Source organism: Mobula hypostoma, chromosome 9 (genome assembly GCF_963921235.1).
Source record: "Mobula hypostoma chromosome 9, sMobHyp1.1, whole genome shotgun sequence".
Classification (NCBI taxonomy): Eukaryota; Metazoa; Chordata; class Chondrichthyes; order Myliobatiformes; family Myliobatidae; genus Mobula; species Mobula hypostoma.
In genome coordinates, this window is record NC_086105.1 from 119,149,071 (window position 1) to 119,166,195 (window position 17,125).

The following is a 17,125-nucleotide window of genomic DNA, read 5'->3' on the forward strand; positions in this document are numbered from 1 at the left end:
AGGATCATGGGACAGGAGGTCCGGGAAGAAAGACGGGGGGGGCGGTGACCCAGAGGATGGGCAAGAGGTATATTCAGAGGGACAGAGGGAGAAAAAGGAGAGTGAGAGAAAGAATGTGTGCATAAAAATGAGTAACAGATGGGGTACGAGGGGGAGGTGGGGCCTTAGCGGAAGTTAGAGAAGTCGATGTTCATGCCATCAGGTTGGAGGCTACCCAGACAGAATATAAGGTGTTGTTCCTCCAACCTGAGTGTGGCTTCATCTTTACAGTAGAGGAGGCCGTGGATAGACATGTCAGAATGGGAATGGGATGTGGAATTAAAATGTGTGGCCACTGGGAGATCCTGCTTTCTCTGGCGGACAGAGCGTAGATGTTCAGCAAAGCGGTCTCCCAGTCTGCGTCGGGTCTTGCCAATATATAAAAGGCCACATCGGGAGCACCGGACGCAGTATATCACCCCAGTCGACTCACAGGTGAAGTGATGCCTCACCTGGAAGGACTGTTTGGGGCCCTGAATGGTGGTAAGGGAGGAAGTGTAAGGGCATGTGTAGCACTTGTTCCGCTTACATGGATAAGTGCCAGGAGGGAGATCAGTGGGGAGGGATGGGGGGGACGAATGGACAAGGGAGTTGTGTAGGGAGCGATCCCTGTGGAATGCAGAGAGAGCGGGGGAGGGAATGATGTGCTTAGTGGTGGGATCCCATTGGAGGTGGCGGAAGTTACGGAGAATAATATGTTGGACCCAGTGGGGTGGTAGGTGAGGACCAGGGGAACCCTATTCCTAGTGGGGTGGTGGGAGGATGGAGTGAGAGCAGATGTACGTGAAATGGAGGAGATGCGTTTAAGAGCAGAGTTGATAGTGGAGGAAGGGAAGCCCCTTTCTTTAAAAAATGAAGACATCTCCCTCGTCCTAGAATGAAAAGCCTCATCCTGAGAGCAGATGCGGCGGAGACGGAGGAATTGCGAGAAGGGGATGGCGTTTTTGCAAGAGACAGGGTGAGAAGAGGAATAGTCCAGATAGCTGTGAGAGTCAGTAGGCTTATAGTAGATATCAGTGGATAAGCTGTCTCCAGAGACAGAGACAGAAAGATCTAGAAAGGGGAGGGAGGTGTCGGAAATAGACCAGGTAAACTTGAGGGCAGGGTGAAAGTTGGAGGCAAAGTTAATAAAGTCAACGAGTTCTGCATGCGTGCAGGAAGCAGCGCCAATGCAGTCGTCGATATAGCGAAGGAAAAGTGGGGGCAGATACCAGAATAGGCGCGGAACATAGATTGTTCCACAAACCCAACAAAAAGGCAGGCATAGCTAGGACCTATACGGGTGCCCATAGCTACACCTTTAGTTTGGAGGAAATGGGAGGAGCAAAAGGAGAAATTATTAAGAGTAAGGACTAATTCCGCTAGACGGAGCAGAGTGGTGGTAGAGGGGAACTGATTAGGTCTGGAATCCAAAAAGAAGCGTAGAGCTTTGAGACCTTCCTGATGGGGGATGGAAGTATATAAGGACTGGACATCCATGGTGAAAATAAAGCGGTGGGGGCCAGGGAACTTAAAATCATCGAAAAGTTTAAGAGCGTGAGAAGTGTCACGAACATAGGTTGGAAGGGATTGAACAAGGGGTGATAAAACAGTGTCGAGGTATGCAGAAATGAGTTCGGTGGGGCAGGAGCAAGCTGAGACAATAGGTCGGCCAGGACAGGCAGGTTTGATCCATTGGAAGCTAGCATGGATCCAACAGGCTGAATGGCCTCATTGTTCATTTTAACAAATAAGCAATCAGGTCTAAAACTGGTGCTACACTGCAGTACTAAGAGATTTGTGCCCGAGATGCAAATAACAAAGTGAAGTCCTTATCTCCTGTAAAACATGAGGATGTGAAAAATCCTATAACCATTGTTCTAAAATGATTAGAAATTGTCCTCACAAACTGCTAGCATATCGAGCTCAATTTACATCATAGAGGAACAACAATCAAGTTACTATTTTAATGTTTTTTTATGAGATGCTGCTAGGTTACAAAGCTTGACACATTTATCAACAGAACAATGATGAGGAATTTTTTTGAATGCAGGTAAGACAGCAGAACTCGAAACCTGAGAGGAATTCAGTTCAGCTTTTTGATCAAAACACTATTCTATTAATCAATAATATTCCTGCCAATGCTGAATTTGGTTTTTTGTGTGTTTTCCCATTTTAGCAGACAGATGATGCAGCACAGACTGACGGACAACAACAAACACAGTCGACCGAAAACACAGATAACAAAACACAGCCCAAACGGCTGCACGTCTCCAATATTCCATTCAGATTTCGAGATCCAGACCTCAGGCAAATGTTTGGCGTAAGTACTGTGATTTAATGAACCAGGAAGCGTCATTCTAAATGCTGCAATCAAATGATCAAATTACAATCAAGCGTGGCTCAAAAGACTGTCTGCATTATGAACATCTAATGGCAAACAGACTCTACAAAACATTAATAATTCAAATTTGAATTGGAGTCTACCTGTCTGGACAAATGAGATTGGTCCCAAAGATGGTCATTATAGACTGTGTTGGCCATTTGATTTATCGGTTATGAATCACTGCCATATTAGCTGGTAAGAGGGAGATAAGGTATCCCGTTGAATGATTGGTCAAAACTGTTTAAATTACATTAACTCACCTTTCTGGACATTGTATTAAAGAGAATCATATGCTATACTTAAATTTTATACGTATCTTTAAAATTCACATATCTTCATTAATAGCCAGCCCATTAGAACATTTGTGAATTTGAGAAAAGGTTTAGAAATGTTAAGGCCTATAAATTCTTTTGCACAGTTACAACACAAAAATAGCATTACTCGGTTGAACATTGGCTTAATTTAGAATCAAGGAATGTCGGGCACCTAACTGCAAGCATTTACACCTCTTGGAGGATTTAATTCATGAGCTTTTGGTGAGATTTTTCCTGACACTGTGCTTTTTAAATTGCCAACACTCAAACCGAAGTCATTGTCCTCACTGAGATCTTTAACCCTCTGCAACCTAAGCTACAGCCTGCAAATTTGCCCCACCAGTTTGCCCATGGAGGTCACTATTATAGTTGCACTCAGTTCTCTAGCTTCAGGAGCTGTCCAGGGTGCTGAACTGAAGTCTGCCTTGCCACATCACCTGTATGCTGTTCCTTGCTGTGTTAGAGAGATGAACCAGATGATATACTCGAGGAACATGACTTCAGCCATTCCAGCAGGGGTTCCCAACCTTTTCATGCTATGGACCCTGACCATTAACCAATGTTGTGAACACCGCTTTGGAGGCATATAGGGTATACCCATAGATTTAAGCTTTCCTAGTGCGTAGGTATTCATGAACTGCACTCGTATCACTTTGGTACTAGCAGGAAGCTTTAACTCTAGTCAGTCTTTGTGATCATCTTACAAAAATAACATACCTCATGTGGGTACTATTCTTCGCTGGTATATTCTGCATAATCACATACTTTTTTCCTTTGTTGCTTTTCAACGAATGGATACCGCAGCATTCACTTGTAACTGGATTGTGGTATATTCTTTTAAGTGCAGGCTGCAGACAGTGTAGCCAGCAACCGCGAGAAGTTGTAAAAATCAATTGCCCACTCATTGTTGAAAATAGCAGTGCAACATTGTACAGGGAAAACTGACAATGGTGCTCTGAATCTTGCAACTGAAGTTCTTGCTCTTCATCTGGATTTCACAAACCTAGAAAATAGAACTTAGAACATAGGCCACGAGCGTAACAGTTAGCAAATGCTATTACAGCTCAGGGCGTTCCAGAGTTTGGAGTTCAATTCTGGCATCGTTCTGTAAGGAAGCCCTGCACGACCTCCCAGTGGCATGTGAAGGTTTTCCCCAGATACTCCTGTTTCCTCGCCTAGTCCAAAGACATACTGGATAGGTTAATTGGTCATTGTAACTTGTCCCGTGATTAAGTTAGGGTTAATCAGTGTTGTGGGGTTGCTGGGGTGACATGGCACTGTATCACTAAATAAAATAAATGAAATAAATAACGGTACAGAACAGCACAGTGTAGGTCCTCATGCCCATAATGTTTTGCCAAACGTTTAACCTATTCTAAAATCAATCTAGCCCTTCCCTCTCACATAGCCCTCCATTTTTCTTTCATCCATGTGCCTATTTTAAGTGTCTCTTAGAAGACCCTAATGTGCCTGCCCCTACCACCAGCCCTGGCAGTGTGTTCCATGCACTCACCACTGTGTTAAATACCTCTCTCTGACATCCTCCCTATACTTTGCTCCAATCACAAAATTATGCCCTCTCGTATTAGCCATCTTATACACCCATTTTGAGTTGCTTGTCATCCTCCTTTGCTCCAAAGAGAAAAACCCTTGCTGACTCAATCTATCCTCATAAGGCATATTCTCTAATCCAGGCAGTATCATGGTAAATCTTCTCTGCACTCTTTTTATAGTTTCCACATCCTTTAATGAGGAAATCAAAACATAACCCAATACTCCGTGTGGTCTAACCCAAGTTTTATACAGCTGCAAAATTACCTTGCATCCCTTGATTAATGAAGGCCAACACACCATACATCTTCTTAACAACCCTATCAATTTGTGTGGCAATTTTGAGAGATCTATTGTTGTTGACCCCTAGGTCCTTCTGTTTCTCCACGTTGCTGAGAGTCCTGCCATTAATCCTGTACTCTGCTTTCAAGTTTGACCTTCCAAAGTGTATCCTTCACACTTTTCTGTATTGAACTCCATCTGCCACTTCTCAGCCCACTTCTGCATCCTATCAGTGTCCCACCGTACTTTCTGCAGTATCCACAACTCTGCCAACTGTTTCAAATTTACTAACCCACTTTTCCACTTCCTTACAAGGCTTTACAGTATCAGCAATCTGGGTTCAGTTCCCGATGCTGCCTGTAAGGAGTTTGAATGTTCTCCCCGTAACAATGTAGGTTTCCTCCAGGTGCTCCAGTTTCCTCCCACAATCCAAAGATGTACCAGGTAGTAGGTTAACTGGTCATTGTAAACTGTCGCTTGATTAGGCTAGGATTAAATCTAGGGATTGCTAGGCAGCATGACTCAAAGGGCCAGAAGGTCCTATTGTATCTCAATAAATAAATACATGTAAAAAAAACTTCCAATTTTTTTTTAGAAGATTAATTATTTAATTCAGATTCCCAATCTTTTCTTAACCTCAATGCATCTAGTTTCCACCTCTTAATGCCTCCTTATGTTTTTAGGTCTTTCCTATAAAATAATTTATTTAGTTAACCAAGGAATGTCGAGAGAATTGTCTAGTTTAACAATAGTTGAAGGTTATGCACAGAGCAACAGATTCACTAAAGAGTCACACAGAGTTCTAGGTTCAAAGTAAATTTGTTATTAAAGTATATGTATACAACCTTGACGTATATTTTTGCAGATATTTACAAGGAAAAAGACATACAATAGAATTTCACATAAAACTATACATAAATAGACAAAGACTGACAAAACAACCAATGTGCAAAAGAAGACAGACTATGCAAATAAAAATAATACTGAGAACATGACTCCTTCAAATTGAGTCTGAGTCAGAAAATCTGAAGATTCAGAGTGATGGAGAATTTAATTATCCACGCAGGCTCAGGAATCTGATGGATGGAGGTTAACCAGGTGATACGGGACTTTGGCTCCTGTACCTCCTGTCCAATGGTAGTAGCGAGAACAGAGTATGGCCTTGTCGGTGGGGGTCTTTGATGATGGATGTTGCTTTCTTGTGGCAGTGTTCTGTGTAAATATACTCAGTATACTGAGGTCAGGGACACAAGAGCTTTCTGTTTTTTGAGAATGCTAACAGTAAATCTTTTAAGTTATTTTCCCACTGTGAAACTCCAAGATAACTATCATCTTGTTTTCTGTCCATAGAGCTTGGAAAATCTATGGTGTTATTCTGGCAACCCAATTTTGTAGTTTTATTTTAATGTTCTCTAAACAATCACTATAAAATTGGTGAAATACCTCATCCTGTCACATTTAATCCTAGATTTACTTGCTATGAGGTATAACTAAAGATTAAAGTGGTTTAACCAGTTTTCAATTATTTAAGTCAGTATTAAAAATCATTTGCTAAAGTTGCTTTTAATTCATTTTAGTTTATTCATCTGAATTTACTGGGATTCACACTTGAACCTGACACTAACAATACCAAGTCCACACAATGCATTTTGCAGCTTGGCTGCTGGGTAACAAAAGGAGAGCAAAGCTGCTAATCTTCCTTTCTGCATGGGTGAATAGAACAACACAATTCACGTCTTAGCCAAGCTTTTGGGTAAATTTGTTTCTGTTTCAGGCTTTATAGCCTACCCAGCTGATCAGTTTGAGTGTTTATTCCTTTCATTCTCCCTCACTAAGATACAAGACAGTGTCAAGTCGCACAATTCCTCCACCCACCCACTTTTCTCCTCGTCTGGTCTCACTATCACTTACATGAGAAGTCTGCAGATGCTGGAAGTGCAAAACAACACACACAAAATGCTGGAGGAACTCAGCAGGTCATACAGCATCTATGGAAGGAATAAACAGTCGACACTTAGGGCTGAAACCCTCCTTCAGGACTGAAATGGAAGGAGGAAAACGTCAAAATAAAAAACTGGGAGGAGGAGTAGGAGGCGAGCTAGAAACGATAAGTAAAGCCTAGTGGGTGGGAAAGGTAAAGAGCTGGTGAGGAAGAAATCTGATAGGAGAGGAGAATGGACCATAGGAGAAAGGGAAGGAGGAGGGGACCCAAGGAGAAGTGATAGGCAGATGGGAAGAATTAAAAAGCCAGAGTGAAAATAGTCAAAGTGGGGATACTCCTTTCCCTACTCCACCTTCCTATACTGGCTTCTGCTCCCTCCTGTCCAGTCCTAATGAAAGGTCTCAGCCTAAGCTGTTGACAGTTTATTCCCCTCGCTGATGCTGCCTGATTTGTTGAGTTCCTCCTGCACTTTGTGTGTGTTGCTCAACATTTTCAGCATCTGCTGAATCTTGTGTTTTTGCCAAGTGTCCTTTACCAAGCAGGTGCTAGGAGTTGAGGAAACACATGGAAGACAGAAGTTAATGCAGAGAAATTCACTGCAAGAAAAGACTATTACTTAAATGGAAGGAAAATAATAGGTATGGAATATGATAGATCACCTGATGTTCAGGGTGGGATCTCAGAAATGAGAGCACTAATGAAATCAGTAGTGCAGGGAGTCAGTATAATATATACAGGGAGAGGTTCTTCCAGGAATTTGGTGCAAATGAATTGCCCCATATTTTAGTGCAAAGAGGCTGCCCGTAAGGGCTGGGGTTGGGTAAGTCAGGGTTAGTGGTGCAGCTGCTCAACACTAAGGTACATGGGTACAACCACATTTAGCTTACCAATTACAGTTTGACTTGGCACTGGAAAGGTATTGTGGCTGTTGAAACAGACAACTAAAATGATTACGGGTTAATGCAACAAAAGCTACAAATACAGCAAATCTGAAAGCAAAACAGAATATTTTGGAAATACTCAGGAATCTAGGTAATACTTATGGACGGTGAAGCAAAATTTACCTTTCAGGGTCAGTGGTGTTTTATCGGAACTGAAATATTTCTCTCGGATTCCTCACCTGCTGGGTAATTCTAGCAAGTTTTGTTTTTACCACAGGGTCAGGGTGATTGGATTATAAACTGTAATTATGAAAATTAGATGTGTCATTCGTGAAAAAAAAGTGAAGATGTTAGAGGGGAAATGATTGTTGATATTTGGATTCTAAAAGAATGAAAGTCATCTTGCCTTATTCAGACCAATGGAACATAACCTGTGTTTGACAGGGTCTAAATTTTTCTGCAAAATGAGCGAGCAAATGAAATGCTAGAAGCTGAAAATACTGACTCATTGCTGCACAAATTAGATAGACGCAAATTTTGGATTTTTTTTTTGAGCAATCATTAGAGATAATATATCAAATTAATCTGAATGTGGCCCATTACCCAGCAGCGCCACTGGTAATGTGACCCACATGCATTTAGTTGGACCGGATACAGAGGACTTCAAGGTGATTCCACTCTCATGGGAGGAACCCAGCAAGCCTGGTGAAGCTTAGGTGGTAAAGGCATCTCTTGCGCAGTTCCACCAAAACCCTGACCCCAAGGATACTCCAGTAGCCTCTGAGGTTAAAAAAAAACCCTGCCATCAGAGGCTCAATGGCTATCAAAACTGTCAAGACCTTTAAAGTTGCACTTAAACATCTCTGACTAGCAGTTAATTTAAATAATTGTAAAAGAAACTACTTACATTTCAAAAATAGAAACAACTTAAATATATTAAACCACAAAATAACTTAAACTATTAAATATAACCAAGTAAATGAAGCTATCATAAATGCATTTAACTTACTTTTTTCCAGCTGATCTACAGGCTGGGAACTATCTTTCATTTCATAACGGTCACTACTCCTGCATTAGAACTGAATGGCATAGACAGATTCTCTGGTGAAATACTGTGGAACCCCAGTCCAGTTGGACTCTGCTGCTGGACTCTGTACCCAATCCACTCACGAGTGGAATGACAGATGTGGCCGGCTTGTATTACTCAGCGCATCCTAAACTTAGACAAGACTGGGACTTGTTAACTGAAGTGCAGTAAAAGAAATCCCAGGCCACCGCCAGATTGGCTGTATGGCCTAGATCTTGCTCAGAGATGAAGAAAGTTGTGTGACATTATCAGATTCAGAATCAGATTTAATATCACTGCAAAATGTCTTGAAATTTGTTAACTTTATGGCAGCAATACAATGAAATACATGATAAACACGGTAGGCTTATTCAGAAAGTTAGAAGGCATGGGATCCGGGGAAGTTGGCCAGGTGAATTCAGAATTGGCTTGCCTGCAGAAGGCAGAGGGTGGTGGTGGAGGGAGTACATTCAGATTGGAGGATTGTGACTAGTGGTGTCCCAAAAGGATCTGTACTTTTCTGGGACCTGTACTTTTCGTGATTTTTATTAACGACCTGGATGTGGGGGTAGAAGGATGGGTTGGCAAGTTTGCAGATGACACAAAGGTTGGTGGTGTTGTAGATAGTGTAGAGGATTGTCAAAGATTGCAGAAAGACGTTGATAGGATGCAGAAGTGGGCTGAGAAGTGGCAGATGAGTTCAACCCGGAGAAGTGTGAGGTGGTACACTTTGGAAGGACAAACTCCAAGGCAGAGTACAAAGTAAATGGCAGGATACTTGGTAGTGTGGAGGAGCAGAGGGATCTCCGCATACATATCCACAGATCCCTGAAAGTTGCCTCACAGGTGAATAGGGTAGTTAAGAAAGCTTATGGGGTGTTAGCTTTCAGAAGTCGAGGGATAAAGTTTAAGAGTTGCGATGTAATGATGCAGCTCTATAAAACTCTGGTTAGGCTACACTTGGAGTACTGTGTCCAGTTCTGGTCACCTAACTATAGGAAGGATGTGGAAGCATTGGAAAGGGTACAGAGGAGATTTACCAGGATGCTGCCTGGTTTAGAAAGTATGCATTATGATCAGAGATTAAGGGAGCTAGGGCTTTACTCTTTGGAGAGAAGGAGGATGAGAGGAGACATGATAGAGGTGTACAAAATAATAAGAGGAATAGATAGAGTGGATAGCCAGCGCCTCTTCCCCAGGGCACTACTGCTCAATACAAGAGGACATGGCTTTAAGGTAAGGGGTGGGAAGTTCAAAGGGGATATTCGAGGAAGATTTTTTACTCAGAGAGTGGTTGGTGTGTGGAATGCACTGCCTGAGTCAGTAGTGGAGGCAGATACACTAGTGAAGTTTAAGAGACTACTAGACAGGTATATGAAGGAATCTAAGGTGGGGGCTTATATGGGAGGCAGGGTTTGAGGGTCGGCACAACATTGTGGGCCGAAGGGCCTGTACTGTGCTGTACTATTCTATAAATATAGAGAAAGAAATAAACTGAATTTCATTAAGTGTGTGTGTGCGTGTGTGTGTGTGTGTATGTGTGTGTGTGTATGTGTGTGTATTAAATAGTTAAGTTAAAGTAAGTAGCGCAAAAACAAAAGGAAAATAATAAAGTAGTGAGGTAGTGTTCATGGGATCAATGTCCATTTAGAAATCAGATGGCGGAGGGGAAGAAGCTGTTCCCGAATCACTGAGTGTGTGCCTTCAGGCTTCTGCAGTAACACTGTGAAGAGGGCAGTGGGTGGTGGGGATCCTTAATGTTGGATACCTTAGTGAGTCCCAGTATTTACAAATACAGATGTCCTAAAATTTCTATCAAGTGGAAGTATCTCATCACCCACTATTGGGAATCAGAATTGAACTGATCAGATCGGCTCCATTGGTTTAAATAGAGAAGGTCTATGAGGAAGTAAGATATGTTTTATATATTTTAAATAGGGTGAATTTATTTAATTGTTTTAAAGGTCTTTTTTCAATATTTTATATTTTGAAGAAAAATAATAACCTTTATTATTTCGAATAATAACTTTAATGGATTTTGGAAGTTTCAATAAATCAGAAGCATTTATAGTTCCTGCCATCTTTGACAACAGACTGAACTAATAACTATAGCTAAGCTGGCTGGCAAAGGTTTTTTCAAAATTTTGCGGCAGGACTCATATGACATTTTCTGCCCGTATCTCCCAACTCCCTGCCCAATCCTGAATCCCAATCATCGCAATGAAAATGATTTGGTGGAAGATGTTGTGAAAACATGGCCCATGGAGCTGAGAGGGTCAGGCCATTTGAAGTAACTGGTTGACATTAGTGTGAACTCTTTTTACGGGTCAGAAATAGGCACTGGTTGACTCATATTCTGAGTCAGTATGACAACTGGGATTCTTCAGGGGAACTGGTGACTTTGGACCAGTTCTTTCTGAGGATTCTTTGGAAGTTATTTTCTTAATTCGCATTTTGGTTTATTGTAATCTAAACAGTATTAATTGGTTGTTAAGATTAATTGACAATTGCATTATCATTGTCTTATATAACACCTAGGATAGTCAAGGCAGAACTAAGAGATGATCAGACCTTCCTAGAGCAACTCCTGCATTTTGAAATGTACATGGAAATAGTTTGCACTATAAAAAAAATCTTTGTTTTTATTTTCACAGCAATTTGGTAAAATCTTAGATGTTGAAATAATTTTTAATGAGAGGGGATCGAAGGTAAGGTATCCAATCTGTAATGTATCTGCATGCTGATAGATTTGTATGTGTTTAAAAAACTGTTAGCTGTAAGATAAGGAGGAACAACTGAACTGATCTAGCAGTGGATGGTTAGACTTATCGTAATATTCAACCACTGGGGCACAAAATTTCTTTAAGCATTTTATTTCAAAGACAGTGTTTGTACTAATCTGAGCATATTTATTTATGGATTTAAACATTTTTCCTCTTGTAAATTCTCTTTACAAGTTATAACTTCTATGTAGAAATTTTTTGCTAAATTTAAAGAATGATCAATATTTCTGCTAAAGGGTGTCTTCTGATATACTTGCATGTGTTGAAATGAAAAATGTAACATACTGCATTTTTTTAGAACACTAAACTAGGGAAACAGTTCAGTTCCTTCCAACTTTGAAACCAGTGTTTCCATTATGTGTATTACTCTGCTGGCAAAATCCCAATCTATTGAAAGAAATTTTAAAATCATATTCCATCTACTTTTAAATTTCTCCCCATATATTCATCATCAGGTAGTGTCAGGAATAATGGCAATCTAAAACGATTGGTGGAGATGATAAATTTATGACCATGGGGGCAGTATGTTAGTGTAAAGGTTAGCAAAGGGTCAATTCCTGCTGCTGTTTGTGAGGAGTTTACGTTCTGCTCATTACCACATGGGTTTCCTCTGGATGCTCCAGTTTGCTCCCACAGTCCAAAGACATTCATTGGTCGTTGTAAGTTGTCCTGTGATTATCGGAGGATTTAATTGGGGGATTACTGGGTTGCGTGGTTTTAAGGGCCTGTTCTCAAAAAAAAAATGACATGTATGGACTGCGCTGATTGTGGAGATATAAGTGGTGTGGGTGGTTTTGATTTCTTCTCCCTTCCTACTGATTAGTTCTGAAACTACAATTCATTCATTCCAGATAAGAGCCAGTAAATTGTGGTACAGTATTTTTATCAAGACTGCTAAGGTGCACTTTATTTAAAAAGACATTGAGCTTCAGGAAACTGAGAAAGACACAGCTAAAATAGAAAGCTGAAAGTTTGCTATCCGTCCCCTACTTATTATCTCCTTCAGAAGTTTTTCAGGTAACTCAATCACCGCAAGAATTGCATTTGTGCGCAATAATTGTTTTAGCTTCTCTGACCACCCGGCAGAACTTGTGAAGTTGCTGATCTTTCATATCATTGAAACATTCCCAACTACAGTTAGGGACCGCGGATTCAGGAAGCCCTATTGTTTCCAAACATCATTTACTTTTTAGTCATTTATGGAACAAAAACCATTTTGAGGATTGTAAGACATATTTCCAGCCTTCCCTCTAACCACTGAGCACACTGAGATATGCATTTGAGGGTAGGCATGGATACTTCATTTGATATGAATGTGAGTCTAGAAATTTTGTTCCTCACAGGATTGCAGGGTTTGAAGGCCCTAGAGTTTGGGAGAATTTACATCTCACGGGTTACACTTTAACCCAGATTTTTTTTCCTCTAGGTTATGATAGGTTCATAGGCAGTTCATAATTCCAACCCTTTGTAGTCATAGCAACTCTAAAATACAGAGACGTATTTTTTTCTTAATGTTTCTCTTTGTAACAGACTTGACTTAAAGTGTAATCAAGACTAGTGAAATAAATGTCCTTTCTTTGCTATTATAAATAAAATGAGATTCTGTTCTATTGACCCAAGTCTGAGTGAGTCTTGAGACAAAGCTATGAAATTGCAGTCATATACAAATTAGCCATGAGAAAAACTATTGGAAAAAAACAGAAATACTAAACTATGCTTTGTGATAGTTGTGCAGTCTCTCAATGTCAGTCACCTGGACTGCACTTCACACAGGAACTAACTCAATACATGGAACTGTGATCTATTCCTTCTTTTCAATTTAGATGGCTTTCAATTCATACTCAGACACACTCCACTTTGTTTTTACAATGGTCTACATGGAACTACTGAAATGCTCTTTTAGACCATTTCCTTACCTGAAATGGTGCTTAAGAAGGTGCTGTTCTTCGGTTTAACATATTGTACATCCTCTAGCTCTGCCTTCTGTATTATTGTAGTTGACAGACGAATAGACAAACCCTCCATCTATTGCATTACTCTACTTACATCACCCATTGTCCGGCATGGAACTCAGAACAATAGAGCTCAGAAACAGGCTCTTCAACCCACATTGTCTATGCCGACTCTGGTGCCAATTTAAACAGCACATCTTCCTGCACATAATCTGCATCACTCTCTGTCTGAATGCCTTCTAATTGTTCCTGTCATACCTACTTCTATCATTTCCCTTGGCAGAGTGTTCCATGCCACTCTCTGTGTAAAACAAAAGTTGTCTCATAAGTTTATTTTAAACATCCATCCCTCTCATCTTAAAACTATGCCCTCTAGTATCTGACACTTGCACCTTGGGGAAAAAAAAAATTCTGACAAGGCTTAGAGACACAAGTGACTGCATTTGCTGGAACCTGGGGAATCTGTGTTCCTCCAGCAGCTTGCTTTTTGCTTTGACAAATGGTTTTTGTAGTATCATTACTCTACGTCTCCACAACACTGTTAGTTGACAATTTGTGGCATTTATGAAGAACAGATTTCATGTCTTCTTTCAGTTCTGTCTGATCTGGTCCATCACTTTATTCGCACATTGTTTGCTCAGTCACATTATACAATGGACTTTTTCTGCAAAGCTCTTGTTCTTTTTTTCCCGCTCTGATGTGGAAATAATCTTCTTCAACCTGTAGACTGTAAGTTTTATTTTCTATATTTTTTGTGCTTCTTTACACTATAATCTCAACAATGCAACCCCTGCTGAGTTTTGTCTGAATACTCTGCACTCAATGTCATAGTTGCATTGAGAAGGACTTCAGAGCCACCTAGTCAATCTTAGTGTTGTCATCATAGGAATAGCAGACATCAGTCCCCACATAGTCAATGAAATCATATGGTCAGTGACTAGAGTGAATGGTCTTCCCAACAAAAATATATAAAATGTTCTAACACCAAAAATAATGACCAATATCCCAAATGCTATTTGAGCATTCGTATACTTTTTAGAGTGCATCTGAAGAGAAAGCATTAGGTTTCTCATGACCATGATATGACTTGTAAATTCCTCAACTCTATTCTTGGGAGAATGACGAATTTTAACACTTGCTTGATATTGTAATGTGCAGAACGTGACTCACGAATGAGGCTTTTAATTCCCAAATCACAATCATTTTGTTAGTCTTTTCCTTATCATTATAGCTCTTCTTTCTTTACTGGTTGGTGAACTAGAAAAGTTTTTTTTGTATTGGATTATAACATGAAATGATTGGAGCTCATAACATTTTTGGGCTCAGGCGATGCTTCAAATCTGCTTAGCATCAACTCTCAAGCCAAATTAAATTATACCATATTGTGCCAAAGCACATTTGCTTTTATAGAGCTTCACATTATGCTGACAATATTTCTGAACTTATGATTTTGCATATGGACTTATTTCATCTTCATTGTTGCCCTTCAAGAATGTCATTCACTTGAAGAAAATATACATGCCTTCTTCCTTAATGGTTTGAAGGGCTCCCGTGCCTGGGTATAACCATGACATTTCTGTCATCACCGATTTGCCGTCTTGTGTTGCCCACCAATTTGATGGAGCTTGACCCTTTATCCATACTGAACTTCCTTCTGCTTGGATGAACATCTCAGACCTCCTGTGATTAATTGTGAGCTTTGCAGGCACATTCTACCATCACAGTTTGTTGACACTTGATTTCATCAGTGGCTTTGTTCACTTCAATGGCTGTGATCATTCTTCACCAGTATGTATGCTCAGTGTGGTTCTGAACCTATAAAGTAGCCCATTACTATATGTACATACATAAATATATTAGGAGACAAAATCTTGATTTAAAGACAGGTTGTTACTAGCTTATAATTAGTTAATGAATTATTTCTGGTTTAATATACCCATGTCCCTTCCTCCTGGATTCACCTTGTTACTTCGAAGGATCATTCCTTGTCCAATTGCCCGCTTCATCTCAACAGCACCCTTTGCAATGTCATGGACATGGAATTAGACTTGACAAGACATACTTACATTTCTAACTCTCCAGATTTTTTTGATTCCTCTGCCATCTCTGAAATTCAGCTACTTCAGGATTCAGTCAGCAGCCCTCCCTTTCATTCCCAATAAAATGCACCTTTTTGTAAATTCTGTTTCCATACTGTGACTTGAATTAAGGCTCCCCTCACCCCACCCATATTCACTATGAGTACATTGCTTCTTTCCATCTTTGTACAGTTTCCAGTGCTATAACCTTCAAGAATTTTACTTTCACACAGTTCTCTTTCCTTCCAGGTTTCCACAGAAGGATATGGCCCGAAACTAAGCAATTCCCCTTATAAACCTTTCTACCTGTCCATTTCCTTTTCTCCTTTGAAAGATCACCTATATCTACTTCTGACCAAAATTCATCACCTAGTATCTGTTGTTTTGCCTTAGTTTTTTAATTTTTTTTTCTGAAGTGACTGAGATTCTCAACAGCAATATTGGTATTTTAGATGCAGTATAGGAGAAGATTCCTATACAGTACTTCTTATACTGCTGCCTGGACTTTAAAATTAATTTAATATTGATATCCTATTATATTAACAGTGCAATTTTATTCCACATTGTCCCGTTTGATACAGTTATTTTAAAGTTGGGGGAAAAAACTGGGCCTTAAAATTTCCAGTCCTTCGAATATAGAACTGCCATTGTCCACCTGAATAAATCTGCAGTACTTGACAAACCATGCACATTCAGAATTTTAACTTTTTTCTAATGTTTTAAATCCTGAGTCATTTTGATTATAATCAAGAAGGAAAAATCAACTGACCTTAGTACGCACAAAGATGAGAAAATCTGTAGATGCTGGAAATCCAAGCAATACACACAAATTGCTGGAGGAACTCAGCAGGCCAGGCAGCATCTATGGAGAAGAGTAAATAGTCCAATGCAAATTATTTGTAGTTGGATTTTTCACAATTGTTTTATGTATTGTAGAAATGATGAATTTTGATTTAAACAATAAAAGTTAATGCCTATTACTAAAAAATCATGGTGGTGACCATGGGCCGAAATCTTTCCTCGGAACATTACATAAATGGAGATTTGAATAATTGCCCCATTACTTTAAAAATGGAATTAAAGAGGAATACACATAAAGCTGGTGTGCTTTAATTTTAAAAATGGTTGTTGTGTTTGATCTTTGCTTTACTTAACCCTCAGAGCATGTATGCCTATTCACATTGATGTCAATAAATTATTTTCTGCAATCTATTATAGTTGTAATTAATTCACTTCATCTAATGATGGAAGGATGACACCTCCTGCTACAGTGTTGTCTCTTTGTACATAAACGGAAAGTTGGAAAGTGACCGAACACCAGTAGAATTTTGGATTTGAGATTTGTCACAATGTCGACAGTACCGACTGATGGCTGGTATATCAGATATGTCCAATTGCATCTGGTGTGAGGGTTAGGGAGCAAGGTCTGCTATCCCTTCATGCTCATGAATTAATTGGCTTTAAATAGGCATGAGGTTGTGAAGGTTAAGTCAATTGAATGATCGGGGGTGGTGGGGGGGGGGGCGGTGGAGGATGGAAATTCCACTTCTGCATTTGCCAGTCTGTGATATTGCATCCATTGTCTTTGATGGATGGAAAGTCATGGGTGATTGAGTGCAGAATAAGGATTTCTATACCACTCAATGTTTGGAATTTAGCGAAATGCAAACACTGAATTCAAAACTGATTTTCTTAAATAGTTTGTATCCTTAATCCAGTTTATATAAAAAGATTTATATTTTTAGTTTATGACTTACAAATAGAGATGCTGTATTATGTAATTTATTTGAATTGGGATCTTTCTAGTAATCTTGAAAAATTGTCAATGCCAGATTATCCCTGTTGTTGCACGCTCATTCTTTTACTTTATGA

The 17,125-nt window shown here is 39.8% G+C and overlaps 1 protein-coding gene across 15 annotated transcripts in view; it reads left to right on the forward strand.

Moving 5' to 3' along the window:
• The window catches only part of rbfox1 (RNA binding fox-1 homolog 1), a 1,583,823-nt gene that overhangs the window by 1,435,045 nt on the left and 131,653 nt on the right, over positions 1 to 17,125 (forward strand). For all 15 annotated transcript variants that reach the window (XM_063058997.1, XM_063058996.1, XM_063059001.1 and 12 more), the window contains 2 exons: positions 2,198 to 2,341; positions 11,095 to 11,148. In XM_063058997.1, coding sequence (XP_062915067.1) covers positions 2,198 to 2,341; positions 11,095 to 11,148 — 198 coding nt within the window. The remainder of the gene's footprint in view (positions 1 to 2,197; positions 2,342 to 11,094; positions 11,149 to 17,125) is intronic.